Source organism: Centroberyx gerrardi, chromosome 24 (genome assembly GCF_048128805.1).
Source record: "Centroberyx gerrardi isolate f3 chromosome 24, fCenGer3.hap1.cur.20231027, whole genome shotgun sequence".
In the NCBI taxonomy this organism is placed as follows: domain Eukaryota; kingdom Metazoa; phylum Chordata; class Actinopteri; order Beryciformes; family Berycidae; genus Centroberyx; species Centroberyx gerrardi.
The window spans coordinates 8,564,506-8,581,260 of NC_136020.1; the positions used below are offsets into that span (position 1 = coordinate 8,564,506).

A 16,755-nucleotide genomic window follows, 5' to 3' on the forward strand; every position below is an offset into this window, starting at 1 on the left:
AAAATGTGACACCAACAGAAACTCAAACTTCATCAACAGAATATCCAAGAAAAATAGGCTACTGCACACACTGTTTGATTGACAAGTGATCACTGCAGTGTAGAAACACCACAGTGATGGCTGCTCAGTGCTTAGCACCAAAAACATTGCCAAAATAATGGTAAATGATGATGGTAAATGTAGCTAATGCATTTTATAGGCTATGTTATTGTTGGGTATTTCATGTAGGTTAGAATTAGTATTGTTGTATGTTTCTATTTTAAGTCTTTGTTTAACCTGTAGGCCCAGTTGTTTGGGGTTTGGGTGTTCACAAATGCCTAAATAAATGAAAACTTCTTTTAGGTTACATTCCTGATGTGCATTTTCTCTTCCTCATTATGCCGCTGCAGCACAAAGTAGCTCTGTGTCTGATTTCTAAAATAAAACAACAGCCACTAAAAATCTACTTTCATTACCAGGTACATTTTGTTATAATTTCTGACCAAAGCACATGAATGCGCTGACATGCCGTATTTACGGGCTTACCAGGAGCACCTGAAGGCAGCATGGAACTATAAACCAACTGTGGAACAGGGGAGGCCTGCATTATATATTATTATACATTACATTATACATATAGCCTACATTATACATATTCAAAGTAGTCAACTAATGATAGGAAAATAGAGCTTTATTAAGCGATGCAGAGTATGCCAGGATAAGGCCGGAAGCTAGGCGGCTTTGCCTTCTAAATATTCTTACTAGAAAACCGATTCAACACGTTCGTCAATAAAGCTTTTATTTTGAAAGTTATGACCGGACGTCCTGTTTTTTAATGTGTCTGACTTGACACTCGTGCACAGAGCAGCACCAAGAGGAAGAGGCAAACCGAGAGGCAGGACTTGACTGGATCGAACCCTGCAGTCTCAACCTCATGCTTCGTCCTGGCCACTTCTCCTCCTGCCCACTGTCCCCAGTCCTGTCGACAAGGGGAAGAAGAGCCGAGCCATGGAGCTTCTTTGCCTCGAGTCGGACACAGCCGTGAGAGCCCAGCATGACCCAAACATCCTCTATGATGAAAGAGTGTTGCAAAGTTTATTAACAATTGAGGACAGGTTTTTACCGCAATGCTCATATTTCCAGCGTGTCCAGAAGGATATTCAGCCTTACATGAGACGAATGGTTGCAGGTTGGATGCATGAGGTTTGTGGGCTTTTTCGGCATTGATATTGAGGGTTTATAACTCTGCTGTCATAAGGCGTTTTAAAGAGTGTTTTGCACGTTTTGCATGTTGAGCCACATCCATAATGTGGGCTCATAGGCTAAATGGAGTAGCCAGGCCTATTTTCGTTTATAGAGAGTTGTCACGGCTGTTATTTGACAATTGAATGAGAATGACTCACCAAAGGCGTGGGAGCCTCGGAAATTCCACCACGAAGAAAATTCAGCTTCAAAGAAATAGCCTAGCTAGATATTTACATTGGATAACAGCTAAAAAGTTGGTAGTTTTTGATAATTGGATAGCCCAGACGACATACAAGGGTTTCATCTTAATTTACGTAAACGAAGCATCAATATTTTCCTTTCCTAGTAATTATAATAATTTTTTAAAGAAGGCCATAGGCTCGTTGCTTTTTGTCGAACAACATGCATGCAAACAACTCTCATTTCTAAAGATAATATTTCCCTTTCATGTGGGCAAATAGTGTTTTGCAATTTTCGGAAACAATTCTGGAATAAGATGGGGACATTTTGCACACAATATAAAGCCTGTAGATAATTTATTTGTATTTTTAATTATTTTTTGAAAAGATGACGGATAGCCCAACAAGGAAGACGACTTGCAAGGCGTGGGTTTTGTTGAACGACTTCCTATTGCACTAAGCCTAATGATTTTGTACCTTGCCTGACTTTGCAGTCAATTTGACTGACCAAAGACATGTGAAAAATTGTGATTTAACCTTTAACTTAACACTACAGCCTAGAAAAAACACAGGCCTATAGCAAAAACCCCCCATCTGTAACTGCTCTTCTGCTTTTAGGCCTAACTTACCTCTGGCTTTAGTTTTGCTTTTGTTTTGTTAAATTAAGCACCAAGATATGTATAGCCTAATACTTTCTTCCTAACACACTTTCTTTCTCTTTTCTAGGTGTGTGAAGAGGAAAAGAGCGATGGAGATGTCTTCCCTTTAGCCATTAATTATTTGGACAGATTTTTAGCAGTGATGCCCACCAGAAAGTGTTACTTGCAGCTCCTGGGAGCTGTGTGCATGTTCCTGGCCTCCAAGTTAAAGGACAGTCGGCCACTATCAGCAGAAAAGCTCTGCATGTACACAGACAACTCCATCACAGCACGGGAACTGCTGGTAAGAATCAATGGCAGCTTATAGCCTGTCTTTCAAGAGCCTCATTCATCAGCCTGTAAAGTGCAATGTCACATTTTAGCTATCATTCCTATAGATTATGCCCTAATAGCTGAATTAGTTTCACAGGAAGCGTCCCATTTTCTCTATTAAGTTAAGCTGCATATATTCAATACAGGCTGCTGGATCCAGAGAGGGGATCTCTTTGGATCCATGTGGACTGAAGTGGCGTGTGATGCCATCTAGTGCCAGTTATGCAGTATAGAATTTGGATTTATCATACAGTACATGCATGGGTGTCTCAGTTAGACATTTAAGGGCATGTGGTCTGGTTACATTGTAAAGAGCAGTAATTCCTTTACCTGCCTGCACCTATGAGCCCAAACCAGACCAATACATCTCCTTATGCCTTTCTACATGGAATTCACCACATTACTTTTGGTTTTTACCAACATACACTGCCTGTCAAACAAACCACAAGATCAGTCAACCAGGAGACCTTAAGGTTTTATTTGGAGAGCGTCTAAGAGTAGGACTACTGACCATATTGCCATAAACATCAATGACATAGGAGGTTAACCTAAACCCGCCTCTTATTGGTTCCAGAGGCAGTTTATACATCCTCTCCTGCCCACAGCAGTTGAAGGAAATGACATGCGGCCCATTTGATGCTATATATTGTCGTGAGGCTCCAGATTCCTGGATATCCTCACAGGATGCACAGAGAAGTGGATGGGAGCCTATGGGAAGATGTCGTAGCTCTTCCTTTATAACGAAGACACCGCTGCCGGTGCTTCAGCTGGACCAGCGAGGTCCAGGGGGGGATTGTGTCGGGGCAGCTGGCCAGGAAGTGAGCGCAGCAACAGCAGACCTCCGCCCCGCTCATCCACAGGCAAATGTTCTCCACGGGGGCTATAGTGTAGGTTAAATGTTCGCATGTGTGTGGCAGGTTAGGTAAGTAGGAAGCCAGCGCGAACTCCTGACATTTCGACACGGCGTCCCGGGCTGCCCCGCATCACAGACGAGCATAGGGGGGACTGTCCCTGTCAGCGTTGGGGTTTGGGTGTTCACTACGTTTGCTTTTTAGGTGACACATCTCCGGAGAGGAAGCGGATGAGAAGTTGAATTTGTCAGCATTTATCCTTCACAGTGTAAAAAAAATACTGATCGGTACATCTCATGTAGCTCAGGCGACCAACTCAGTTGCTTTTGCTTACGATTCCCTTGGTTTGTTTTGATAACTGCCTCCTTTGTTGGAAGAAAAATGCAAAATGCACCTCTTGTCCAATAGTTTTTAAGTGGCTTGTAATCCACCTTATTTGGAATTGATTATAGTCCTAACTTAAAAAAATAACTTGAGATGATAATTGTTGACATTTCTGTGTCAGTGACATCATTCAATGCCCTTGAGTCACAGATCTAGCTGTGTAACGTTCAGGGATTTCTTATACTGATTGACATGTTGCCTAACAAACATTGTGCTTCAATTAAACTTGTACCAACCACTTCTTTCTCTTGATTATATGCTACTGCCTGTGTATGGGGTATAGTCAAAGTAAAGGAAGTACAAGCATACAGACTTCCCTCTGTAATGGTGTAGGGTTCAGTCGTGTCCTAGAAGGCAAGATCCGTGCTAATGATGAGGAACACAGTGATTCTGGGCTATCCATCCTCATAATAACGAAGAAATGAAATCTCGGACACGGCTTAAGAATCGCCCATAAATGTCACATCTGGTGACTGAGCAGTCCCGTGCGTGAGGCTTACATCATGGTCATGCTCCTCATAGCATTTGGTGACAATTGACGCCTTGATATGGGACACCACTCCCATAGAGAAAAAAGAAATGCATGATGAGATGAGATCATGTCTCAGAACTGTTATGTTAGTTGTGATTTGATTAGAAATAGTCTGGTGCTCTAATGGGCCGAGAAATGCATCCTACTGCAAACCGGTACAGAACTACCAGCCTGCTTCACTGTAGCAGGATTATAATGATGGTGTGACCTCAATTTTGTCTATGTCCTGTATGTTGTTTAGGTGTGGTGTTTAATACATTTTATGATTTTGAAAAAAAAAGGATGCCTACCCAACCATCAATGACACTGGTATGCATTTTAATCCAAGATAAAAAACACTAACAGGAATAATATTAGAACATAAGTATAAACTATGATAGTCACCGCAGTAATGTGTAAAAACAATCAGAAATAATCAGTGCCTAGTCATTCCTTTAATTATGACTATTTAGTGAGTTTGACTGCAGTTGTGTCACCTCTCTCACTGTCATTCATTGAAGATATTGTAAAAAAAACCCAATGAAATGTCGGTCTTGCACTCTAACACATGCTAGTAACTTGGTGGTACGTTGACATTGACTCAACACAGCTAGATTTCTTGTAATCATAAATTGAAATCATCAATCTTTACACCTTTTCTTCCTGGGGCGAGGGCTGCTGTGCAGAGGCAGCTCCCCTCGGCTGACTGTAGAGCAAACCCAGTCTAGCTGTTTGAGGCTTGTGACAGGAAGGAAGTGGCTAGCTGTCTCATTGGCAGGGCCTCTAAGCAGGGCAAAGCTTGTCACATGCCGGCGATATGAAGACAAAGGATGAGAGGAATGAGAAAGGCATGCAGATAATAAGATACAGCGAGGAGAGATAAAGAGAAGAAATGTTACTCTTATTACAGAGCCATTTCCTCTGGGAATAAGGATGGACTGTGATCTTTTTCACGGTCAGCGGAAGCGTGGCATCATGCCATTTAACCCTCTGACTGGGTAGATACCGCCAAGAAGCAGAACTCGCGCTGACCGCTCGGTTTTAACCTACTTGACACATGCATAGTTTGCCTTTGATAATACTGTGACATATTTTCCATCAAAGCACTCTCTCCTCTGTCTTCCAGGAGTGGGAGCTGGTGGTGCTGGGGAAGTTGAAGTGGAACATGGCCTCGGTCATTCCCAATGATTTCATAGAGCACATCATCCACAGGCTGCCCCTGCCCAAAGACAAGCTGGCTATGGTCCGCAAGCACACACAGACGTTCATTGCCCTCTGTGCCACAGGTAATGCAGCTGCATATCATCTCATGTGCTTTTTTTACTGCTTTTTACTTGCGTGTTTGCTCGCTCGCACGCTCACTCTTTTGCTCTGCTGCTGTTATTCCCACATCCACCAGAATATTCCCACACACACAAACATTCTCCCATCGTGAGTCATCTGTGACTATGCCTCTGACCTCTTTCTTCTCTCAGCATAGACTTCTGGCTGCGTTTCCCTTATCCACTCTCTAGTCTCCACAGCTTGTAGTGGGGCTTGTCCCAGCAGCGGACCAGCTGCTAAAAGCTGTGTTGGAGCGCCCAGAGCGGACGAGGCAGGTTTTCTCTCCTAAGAGTACAGGAGAATCCTATCAGTGCTGTGTTAAGATTAGCCGCCCACACGGGTGATGATAGCGATTGTATCATATGATGTACTGCCGCACGCACGCACACGCACTGTCCGGTATGACTCAGGTGCAGCTGAAGCGCTGGGCTGCTCTCTCTGTATTGTTTGTTGACAGGGAAGCTTCCAGGTTTAAAAAGTCAGGGCAGTGGGCCAGCGATCTTCCTTCCTCCTCCTGTCCCTGCCTCAAAATAAACTGCGGTGGCTCTGGAGAAGCACAAACTCAAACAGCCTCTCCCTAGGTGAATCCCATGGCATTGCTTTGCCCATACTAGGAATCCCATTAATATTTTCATATCCTGGAAATAAATTGAATTGCAGGATCACCTAATTTACTTAATACAGCACTCCCACTATCACAATGGCGCCTTTCATCTGCTGCCTCTCCTAGCCAATTCTATGAAGGAAATAGAACAAAAGAAAGGAGGCCACATCAGTGTAATGACATCCTTTGCATACGCCAGTGTGGTCAGATCTGGCCAATAAGCGCTTGTTTACTAGAGGCACTTATTGGGACTGTAGGCTCCTTCAATGAGTTTCATGCCCCGCTTAGCGCAGTTTTAGTGTCACACTCTTTCTTTTTTATTTGGGTGTGTTTCAGTGGTCGGCTCTGCTATTCATAAGCAGCTGGTTATATCCAAGCACAAAACAGCCGCAGTGGAGAAAAAAAGGAGGCCTGCTGTGGTCGTGCAGTAATGTAAATGTTTGGAGTTTTATATGGAGTCACAATGTTATTCTTATGATGGAGGAGCTCCTCCTATGGACAGCTGGGCTCTGGAGGAGAGGATAGGCGTAGTGCAGCGGGCTTCTCTCCAGGGGTTAGCCAAAGCTATCAGTCACATCCTCTTTGCAGAAACAAGTAAGCCAGGACCGGTCTGCACTGGGCTAGGACTATGCTCTGGGTTGGGCTTGCTAATTCCAGTAATAACAGCACTTACCAAATGTGTGTATCGAGTGTCTGACTTGTGAAATAGTGTTGGTCATGTACATGTGCTGAGCTGGGCTTGTGTGTGCTGGGATGGGCCTGTGTATCGTACAGTAAGTGCACAAAACATTCGGACCACCTGCTCTTCCCATGAAATGAAATGGACTGGTCAGGTGAGAGCTGCGGCCACTTAGGGAAGATCCCATGTACAACCACCCCAATCAGGAAGGGGTGAAGGGGAGAAACACATGCCAGATTAAAGAAGGATTTGTCCAAAAGTGGGCTCAACTCGATACTCGCAAGGTGTGTCATACACTCCGTTGTCCTCTCCATGGCTGCCTCGTCCGTCTAGGCCTGTTGTCGCTTAAGCCTCTAGACTGGGAGAGGGACCGGAGGGAGTAGTTCCTGGAACTCGTTGCTCAGCGAGTAGGAGGATCCCTGCTCTGTTTTTCTAATCAGAGCTTAGGCTTCTTTGAAGGAAACCACACAGGTTCCACCACACAGCTATGTTGAAACTCAGTCTGTGGGAAAGTCAGGCTCAGCTGGGAAGGATGCATATTGGGCATGATTCAGATGCTTGCATCTCTTATGCATCTCTCATACCTCCTGTGGGCTGAGTAAAGTGTTACTGTGCTATGTGTCACTGTTGAAAATGTGATTACCATCCTTCACTATTGCTTCGAGCTGCTGTCTGACAGACTGAAGATTAATACATTTCTCTCACTTCTCTCTCTCTCTCCACCAGATGACCGCCTCGCCATGAACCCTCCTTCCATGATTGCCACCGGCAGCGTGGGAGCAGCTGTCTGTGGCCTGCAGCTGGACCACACTGACCAGATGCTGAGTCGAGACAACCTGACAGACCTGCTGGCCAAGATCACCAACACAGAGGTGGTGAGTACCACAGGGGAGGCACTGCTTGGAAAGCTGTGCCTGTTGAAGTAATTGGTTATCATCAGTTTTGAGTATTACATGACAATACATTGTTAATAGTTGTTAGTATTACAGCATCTCAGGACAGGAGCATAGAGAACTTTCTAGTAAACAACAGCGATGACTGCAGTAGTGGCAGATTGAAGCTATTTACTTTTCATGGAGAGAGAGCTTGTGGCTCTTGGCTGGGGAGCCAGACTGCTGCTATAAAGAGCAACGGCAGAGGGAATGTCTTCTTAAAACCCAGGGCCCACATTCTTGTGGTAGGACACAGGCAGTTCCTTCGCATGGCTCCCGCTTTAGCTGTGTGCCCCTCCTGGTAGAGGAATATGTTTGTAATGCTTCGAAGCCAAGGACCGTCTTTCCAGGGGAAAGGCCAGCCGAGAAACAAACACAGATCTCCAGGCTACCCTCATACCTGCAGACTGCTCACTCCCTCGCAGTTAGTGTGAACTTAAAATGTGTGTGCAAAATCAAACTCATTGCATTGCATGTATTATACATACACTATATTTATCACGAGACAGCTGTGTGAGCTTTCACCGTCACAACACCTTTTGATACAAAGACCAGAGGTGACTCCAGAAGCCTAGAAATCCAAAAAGGCCACAGCCAATGAGCCAGAGGAACAACACCGTCCCCTCTTAGCTTGTGGTTATGTTGCCACAGCAACGCGGGCCCCGCAACCCAGCCGTCATAACAGGCGCTCCGACTGCGGCCCATCGGGTTCCAATTATCCGTACATTTCAAAGGAATGCTGGCCTCTTTGCGAGCCCCGGTGCATTCTTTAAGGTCCCTGCAGTCGGCTCGCTGAGGCAGACCTCCCACATCTCCCACAGACCTGCTGGGAGGAGAAGAGAGCGACGGAGAGAGAGAGAGAGAGAGAGGATCCCCTTTCATGAGGGTAGCAGGGTAACAACATAGAGAAGTCATCCAAAACATCCGGTCCCACTGTCCTATATTCTGTTTTACACCCAAACTCTGAGGGTCAGGGTGCAGTAGGTCAAAGCCATTTCCTCTAGGCCTCTATGTAGGACTCATCGCACTGTATGGCCCGAGGGATGGAGGCTGGGAGTCCAGAGTTTCAGATCTGCTTCTCCTTTCCCTAATAAATTTCAGAGCCCTGGTGACCCCCCCCCTAGCCCCCACCCCCCCTCGTACCCCAGACGCACACGGCTCTCGTGTCAGAGAGGATTCCGGTGCCCACCGCGTAGCTCGCTGCGCCGTGTTGTTGGTATCGGAGTGCGCTGGTACCCATTGTTCTGGTCATGATGCAGACGGGACCACCTACCTTAAGACGCGTAATTCCCTGCTGGTATGCCGTGCATGTGACCAAAGCTGTTCCGCAACTCGCACGTCGGATGTGCTAGATCGTCCATGTAACTGCACGCAACAGTGTCTAGCGTCCGTGTGTGTGCACAGTTGTTGCGTGTATGCGTTTGAATACTTGCAAGGGTGTATGTGAAGTGTGTGTACGTGCCTAATGACTGCTGACCCCTTTTTGTTGCAGGATTGTTTGAGGGAGTGCCAGGAGCAAATAGAGCGTGTGCTGGCCAGCAGCCTGCAGCGGGGCCAGCAGCACAGGCAGGACGCCGGGCTCCGAGCGGGCAGCAAGGCGATGGAGCAGCAAGACCAGTCCAGCACCCCCACAGATGTGCGCGATGTCAACCTATGAACTCCCAATATGCCAGTCATACCTGCCTACCGATGAGCTTATAGGAGCGAGTGGCATAAAGGTCAACCAATGAGCTGCCAGTATCCACGTCAAATCACCCATTGAGCTCCTGTGATTTCGCAATATGTCAGTGTCGGCTCCCACAAAGGATGGTGTGACAATCTATGAGCTTCCCTCGCCCACTTGCTGAGATGTCAAGTATAATGAACTTGTAGAAATGACAAGTTTTTAGTTTTTCTCCTTTTTCCCCTTTTCATACCCGGTTGGTTGTATTTTGACCTATTGTATGGGCCACATGTAATCAAACAAGCTATTTAAAACCGTAAATTCTTGAAAACTTGATAGTGCCTTAGGTTCCCAGAATGGAAACCTGAATATATTTTCATACTTGAAAAAAATAGCATAATTATATGAAATATATATATTTCTTTTGATAAAATCTAGCAAAAAGAAACGTATTATTATCAATAATGTCTATTTGGTTATTATTATTTAGCTAGTATTTAGTTGCATTACTCTTCTTTTATCATCTTTAGCAAGCAGTTATCAATTTCACAGTTATTGGGTTTCCCTCATCTGTGATTCGTATTAATTTGCAGTGTGCAGGAAACCCGTGTAGTAGTAGTGTGATTGATATGCTGATCATACATGGCATTTAAACCAAGCTGATATCCAGCAGGAGGAGCACTAGCTAGCTGCTCTCTCCATCTATTATACTGTGCACCTGTAGCACTGCTTACTATTTATGCTGAGATGTGCTGGCCAGGAGTGGGCTGGGCCCACTCAGAGAGGGGGAGAGAAGGTCTGGGGTTTGGAGCAGTGGCTGCTGTCCTAAAGGTTAATACAGAGGACAAGGTCAGTTGTTAAGGTCTTGATTTCACTGCCAAGTCCACAGGACAGTATGCCAAATGGACAATATGTACCTTTATTTGAATTCAACAAGACTACATTTGACCAATAGACTCTTGCAATGATTGTTCTTCGTCTAGCTCCTTCATGTTATTTAGACAGTAATTAGGAGCATCCAGTAGTGTTGCAGGGATTGGGACAATTTTAGTCTAGGTCGAGTAGTGTTGATGTCATGTTAGCTGTATTAGAGAAAGGACAGTTGGCACGTTGAAGGTTTGGAAACGGAAAGAGGAAATGGATGCAGGTTGAAGTGTTGTGAGAGGTGTCAGGTTTTTGGAGAAAGAACGCATGTGGAAAGTGGAACAAAATGGAAGACGTCTATTGTTGGATGATGAACGACAGTAAAATGGTGGGGAAAGGTAACTTAAGCTAAATAATGTTTCAACAACAGCATGATACTTGAGTGGCACACAGCAACAAGCCTGCCTGGTTTCTGCCATGTGTCAGATAGGAGTTGATGTCCAGGGAACAGTTTGGGTGGACTGCCCATCAGTTTCTCCTGTATCAATGTAACCATTGAGTTTTGATTTTTGAGTAGTCGTTTGGGGGGAGGGGGGCTCGGATCAAGATGAATGCACTTTTAAAACACACTCCTTAAGAATGGAAAGGGGATGGTGGTTGAGGAGAGTTAGGTGGGTTATTGGGGTCATTTTTATTTTTATTTTTTTTGTTTTCCTTTTAAGTTATTTGATCTTTTCTGGGCTGGATTCCCATGGGGTGATGCAAGTTGTCTTGAAAGCTATCCCCCGACAGGTGAGTAGACGTAGGATTTACCATTTTATAGTTGTGTTGAAATATGGAACCAAATCAGTTGCAATGCAAACTTAGGAAAGCCAAGTCACGTGTAGACTTAGATTTTTTTTGATTCAGTACATTCATTTAACCTTACTTGAATTTTTGTTTTGCCTAATTCATAGCCAAACTTTCTGATGGTTCTTTGAAAGAGTTACACACATACTGTGTCCTAAATATTGTGTTGTGGTTCATGTTTTGCTCTTTTTTTAATGTAAATTACTCTCTGAACTGAGTTTTTAAAAATGCCATTTTGTGAGGTTTCTCCATCTTTATAGACTTGGGTAGGGGTTTATATGGTGCAAAAGTGTGTTGACAGTATATACTGATATGCTAGAAATACTCCTTAAATTTTAGGACAGAAGTTTAGTTTCTAAATTCTATTCTTGCATGTTCTGTTGTGCAAAAAGCCAAAAATATTTTTGTCTTCCAAAAAAAAAAAAAAAGCTTTAAACAGGAAAATTGTTGAATTTAAAGTTTTGTTGTTGTGAATAATTTGAAAGAGATAATTCCAAAGTGACAAAAATAGATTGTTTATGTTAAAGACCTCTTTCTCTTGCTGCTATGAAGCTTTTCTTTTCTAGTCTTACACAAAGATGACATTGCCTTATTGTGATTCACTTGAGTGTGCTGCTATATTATGAAATGTTGTATATGTAACGGTCTTCTTGCTTTTCTGTTGTTTGTGTACTGGAGGGAAAGTAACAGGTTTGGTGCGGGACTGGAAGTACTCGTGTTCGCAGATCTTTTGAATAGCATGTTTATTCTCTTCATGTGTATCTTATATTCTATCATATTCTTGCTGCTTCCTGTAATGTTTGTGTACCTCAGGTTAATTGGACAGATCAAGTGAGATCCCATCTTGCATTACCTCATCACAACTCTCACATCACATGTCTTTTTACTCTGAATTTTTTGGACGGGTTACACTTTTCTGGATGAGAGGAAGGACAGTACCTCCTCTACATCAAGAAAACTCAGCCACCAGATTCCACTGAGCAGTTACAACTAACTGTAATCATTTATTTCATACATCTGGTGCTAAATCAAAACGGGCTACACAGTCTATATCATATATGTATCTGAAAGACAAAAAAACATCTTTAGTATTTTTTTTTTCCTACTTGGAGTTTAATTGGCAGGTTTGAGACCAGTTGGATGGATTAAGTGGAATATTGACTTTGTGAGGTACCCATTTAGAAGTTTTAGCCACCAGTTCATTTATCATTGTTCACTGTGTGGAAAAAAAAAAGACGTGGGACTACCAGCTTGTTATTCCATATGTGCTTCCCACTATCACTATGTGCAACCATACAATGTACCTCAGAGGTGTCTGATCCACAATTTCTGCTCAATAAATTGGCTAAAATCACTTGTTTTGTGTATTTTGTTATTCCTCTGCTCATTCTGGATTCTGCCTCCCTGCACCATTTTACTAACATGGGGAAATTTCTAAACTTCAATGAGCCCTTACTTCTCCTCTATCACAACAAGAGGGCAACTAAGCCATGGAAAGCAGGGATATTGAGGCCAAGGAGCTAGTATCAGTTGGTACTGCAGCCCATGACAAAATCAAATTTCACCCAAACATGTTAATATATTAACATTAACACATAGGTCTATATCTGAACAGCCAAAGTTCAAAGTGGTTTACTGTTTGCTATTTAACAAAATAATATACAAACCATTTTGTTGCTACTCAGTGAAAATGAAAAAAAAAAAATATTTGTGGCTGTTCACACACAGCTTCTAAACTTATGTCCTGTTGTGGAACCAATTTGTTACTTCTAGGAATAAAATGAGGCTTCTGCAATGTAATTGGTTTGCGTCACGACGCAGCGTGCTGCGTCACGCAACGTTGCAGATGTACCAACCAGGAAGTACCACAGCCAAGTCCGCAGCTGAAAATGTTTACATTTAGCTTGACATTTATCCGACAGTAAGTGAAGAACAGCTTTGTTTTATTGTTATTTTATTTAGACCTGAATGTGTATGACTTCGACATTTGTATGTTCGCCATATTCTCAAGAATGGGAACAACGTTGTTTGCCTCTAATGACGCATGGCGGCTGTAATGTTAAGCTTTGACTGTGTCGCTATTTGACTTTGAAACGATGCATGAATTACAGATTGAAGTAGTATGTCCATTCTATTTAAGCCATAGCTCTACGAGTTAATCTAGTAAATGACAGAGATTCCGCCTCGCTCTTGCTGGTGAAATAGATGCACATGGCTTATAACCTGGTTGTATTTTCATACAGTGGGGAAACACAATACAACAGAGACAAGTTGCTGCAAGGTATGTTGACTAAAATATGAAGGCTGCATTCCACTGAGGACCCTCACTTTTCCTGTCCAGCCACACTGTTCAGCTGTGGTTAAACATGTGGGTGTGACACTGCATATCTTTACATTTTACTGTGAACTAACACTGGAGTTGACCTGACCTAACACTGCCATACAACCTGTGTTTTTCTATACAAATAGTAAATGAAGACTATTTGAAACTTGTGTCCAACAGTTCTAAGATGCTGCTCTTTTGAACACGGTACAAAACCCATTATTACACAGACTGTAACAGGTAGAAACCCTCACAGCATCTTGTGTCGTGTCGGCAGGTCAAGGCGTGGACACGGTCCTGTCAGAGACGGGGCTGCGGCAGGCCGAGGCGGTCGGCCTGTACCTCAGAGACCTCACATTCAACAGTGTGTTCGTCAGTAACCTGCAGCGGGCCTGCCAGGTGAGACAGACACATTCATTTTTAATTTGTATTTTTTTTAACACTTGCCTGTCATCGGTTAATTCATATGTAGTAAACCTGTGCAGCTGGACAGTGGATGGAGGATTGCTGGTTCTTAACTGGCTTAAGTGATACAGCTGTGGTTGGTACAGATTTAATGTGATGTCTGTAAACGCATATGTAAATCTGATAAGCAGTGAGAATGTTTTGCTACTTTCATGCGCTTTCTGGTAAATATGACACTATACTGTTCCCCATCATGGACAAATAAGTCACCTGGTAAAATGTCTCATTGATGTGAAGAATAAAGGAAAACAGGATATAGAAAACAGGATGTAAAAAACTTGCAGATATTGAATAGTTGGGTTACAATCATCTCTCCGTGGTCTTTGACTCACTAAGAACATTTGAATGACTTGGTAGTTTCTCCATGACAAGCTGGTTCTCTATGTATTGAGTCAGTAATTTCCAGATGTCATTTCCTTTTTCAGACTGCTGAACTAATTCTGAGGAACAACACTCACTGTTCTGGCACGGAGATGGTTTTGGACTCATTACTCAGAGAGAGGGTACGAACTCTTGTCTTCAAACCATACAGACAAATATCAAAGCTTTATATTCTATACTCCTCCTGAAGTTGTTTGTCCTCTGAGTCCTAATTGTGGTTGTTCATCATGCAGAGTTTTGGCGTTGCTGAGGGACGGCCCAAAGAGGACCTGAAGAACATGGCCAACGCCGCCGGCCAGTCGAGTCGTGACTACACCCCTCCAGGAGGAGAGACCTTGGACCAGGTGAGTCTGATACTGTCCAGAATCAGCTTTGGAAACTGATTCAGTCGATATTACTTTACTGTAGGAAAGTTGAAAATAGCCTCTTGGAAACTCAAGGTCAAGAGATTATAGCTTGTACAACAGCGCCATGCAGTGGTCTTGTTGGGGACATTACATTTTTAAAAATTCCAGAGAACTCATGTTTGTGTTTTTTTTTTCTTTTTCTGCTGGTTCACAACTCTCAAATTTCTGGAGTCGACTGTGACTTTGTTTGCAGTTGTGGGAGTCACTGGAATCGATTTCTTGACTCCTATAGATTCCATATAAGCTTCATCTGAGACCGCTGTGTATGTGACACCCAGAAGGCTAACGGGAAACAGCCTAAAGATAATTAACACAAATTAAGAAATCTGGGTAATGTTGCAAGAGCAATTATAAGTTTGGACCAATTGAGCTTGAATGCTTGAATTGATCTTTGATTGATCTATCATTCTAATGATCATTCTAATTCTCAGCTCAGTATCCCTGGCTGAAGGTATGCCTACCTCTACCCCGTTTCTAATTTGCCTCAAGTTTTTTCTAATTGACTCCTGAGCAGTTAGCTATGTTTAACTCCCTCAATCATTGGCTGAGAATCGACTCAGACTCTCAGGCTTGTAGGAGTGGAGGAATCGACTCTTTTGGGTTCCACCTTCACCACTAGCTCTGTCTCACTTCCAGGTGAGGCTACGATTCAAAAAATTCCTGAAAGTCCTTTTCCAGCGAATGTTAGATGACCACTCGTCAGGACGGAGCTGCGCTGCAGGGGCGACAGAAGCTGGGGCAGCTGGGAACGGGACCGCGGCGGCCGCCGCCGCTGCCGGTTTACCTGACGACGGTCTCCAGGGAGTGTCGTTCCACGCCCTGGTGGTGAGCCACGGAGCCTACATCCGTGTAGCCATCAGACACCTGGTGGAGGACTTGGAGTGCTCCCTGCCCCTGGGGGCCAAGATGTCCCAGGTGTTTTCGCCCTGCCCCAACACCGGCATCAGCCGCTTCGTCCTCACCCTGAGCCAGGCGCGGTCCGGGCCGGTCCTCTCCGCCGCTCGCTGTGTTTTTACTAACAGAAAGGACCATCTGGAAAACCTCAAAGCTGCTGAATAGTATTGTGTGAAAGAAAGGGGAGACGGGTTTTATGGTAGGGAAGTGTGCAGTGTCTGTTTAATTGAAAACTGAAAACTGACAACTCTAAAGGTAAAGGCCTCAAAGTTAGTACAGACCTACTGTACCTTGTGAGTAATTGAACACCAACAATGCGCAACAACAACACCATGCACAGGGTAAATGATTTCTTCCCAACATTCAATAGACTAGACATCTTACTGTGGATCATTACTCAAAACCATAACTACTGAATGTACAGTACTGTATTATAGAGGAAGCCAGTAAGGACTCGTGCATCATACTGTAATAATGTATTGTTTGGACTTGCCCTGCACTTTTTCAGATACTGTGTGTCATATCTTTTATTTTTTCAGCACAGAGTTTATGATATTTTCATTGTATTGTTGCTTCTTTTATGATGTTATACCAAAGTCCGAAAAACATGCTATTGAGCATTGTGATCATTTCAAGTTGATGTGTCCTCCAGTGTTGCGTTTGTGGTGCTGCTCATATTTTACTTTACATAAATATTACATGACAACAAAACAGAATTGTCTTTGAGTTTGTATTGAGGCAAAATGAAAAACATTGAAAATAAAGATTATAAATTTGGCAAGTTTAGGTTGCTCACACCATCATATGCAGTACAAACACATTTATACTGACTGCTGTGGACAACACTGCTGACCTGTTGCTGGCTGCTACATATTCATTGTAGTTCAGGCTGCTTACTGTTCAACCTCAGTTTGTTTGTTCTACTATTTTTAGTGTCACTTTTTAATCTCCACTACATGGCTAAAAACAGTTATCCTTCACCAACTGGGTTATGTCACACTGCCAGGGATGGAAAGTAACTTTTCAAAGCAGCAATCCTACCTTTTTCTCCATTCTAGCATCTGCCATCACTCATTACTTAATTTTAAGAAAAAAAATCATCCAATCAAAACATGATCAGGAAAAATGATGCCTGTGATCTATGAACCTGGCAAATTTAAGAGGAGGCATGAATAATCACAGCAAGAATAATTCAACCACAGCTTAATCTATTGATGTTAATGCCTCAAAGGTAAAATAAGAAAACTGAGG

General features: G+C 43.4%; 2 protein-coding genes across 2 annotated transcripts; both read left to right on the forward strand.

Annotated features, from left to right (window-relative positions):
• The first annotated feature begins 895 nt into the window (after positions 1–895).
• On the forward strand, positions 896–12,388 carry LOC139916697 (G1/S-specific cyclin-D2-like). The gene is made up of 5 exons (XM_071905671.2): positions 896–1,182; positions 2,130–2,345; positions 5,247–5,406; positions 7,453–7,601; positions 9,151–12,388. Exons 1-5 carry the CDS (start codon positions 988–990, stop codon positions 9,313–9,315), a joined length of 885 nt encoding a protein of 294 aa, XP_071761772.1. The 5' UTR covers positions 896–987; the 3' UTR covers positions 9,316–12,388.
• A 497-nt stretch (positions 12,389–12,885) lies between these two features.
• On the forward strand, positions 12,886–16,247 carry tigarb (TP53 induced glycolysis regulatory phosphatase b). The gene is made up of 6 exons (XM_071905692.1): positions 12,886–12,955; positions 13,278–13,315; positions 13,635–13,756; positions 14,248–14,325; positions 14,437–14,547; positions 15,247–16,247. Exons 1-6 carry the CDS (start codon positions 12,924–12,926, stop codon positions 15,667–15,669), a joined length of 804 nt encoding a protein of 267 aa, XP_071761793.1. The 5' UTR covers positions 12,886–12,923; the 3' UTR covers positions 15,670–16,247.
• The last annotated feature ends 508 nt before the right edge of the window (positions 16,248–16,755 follow it).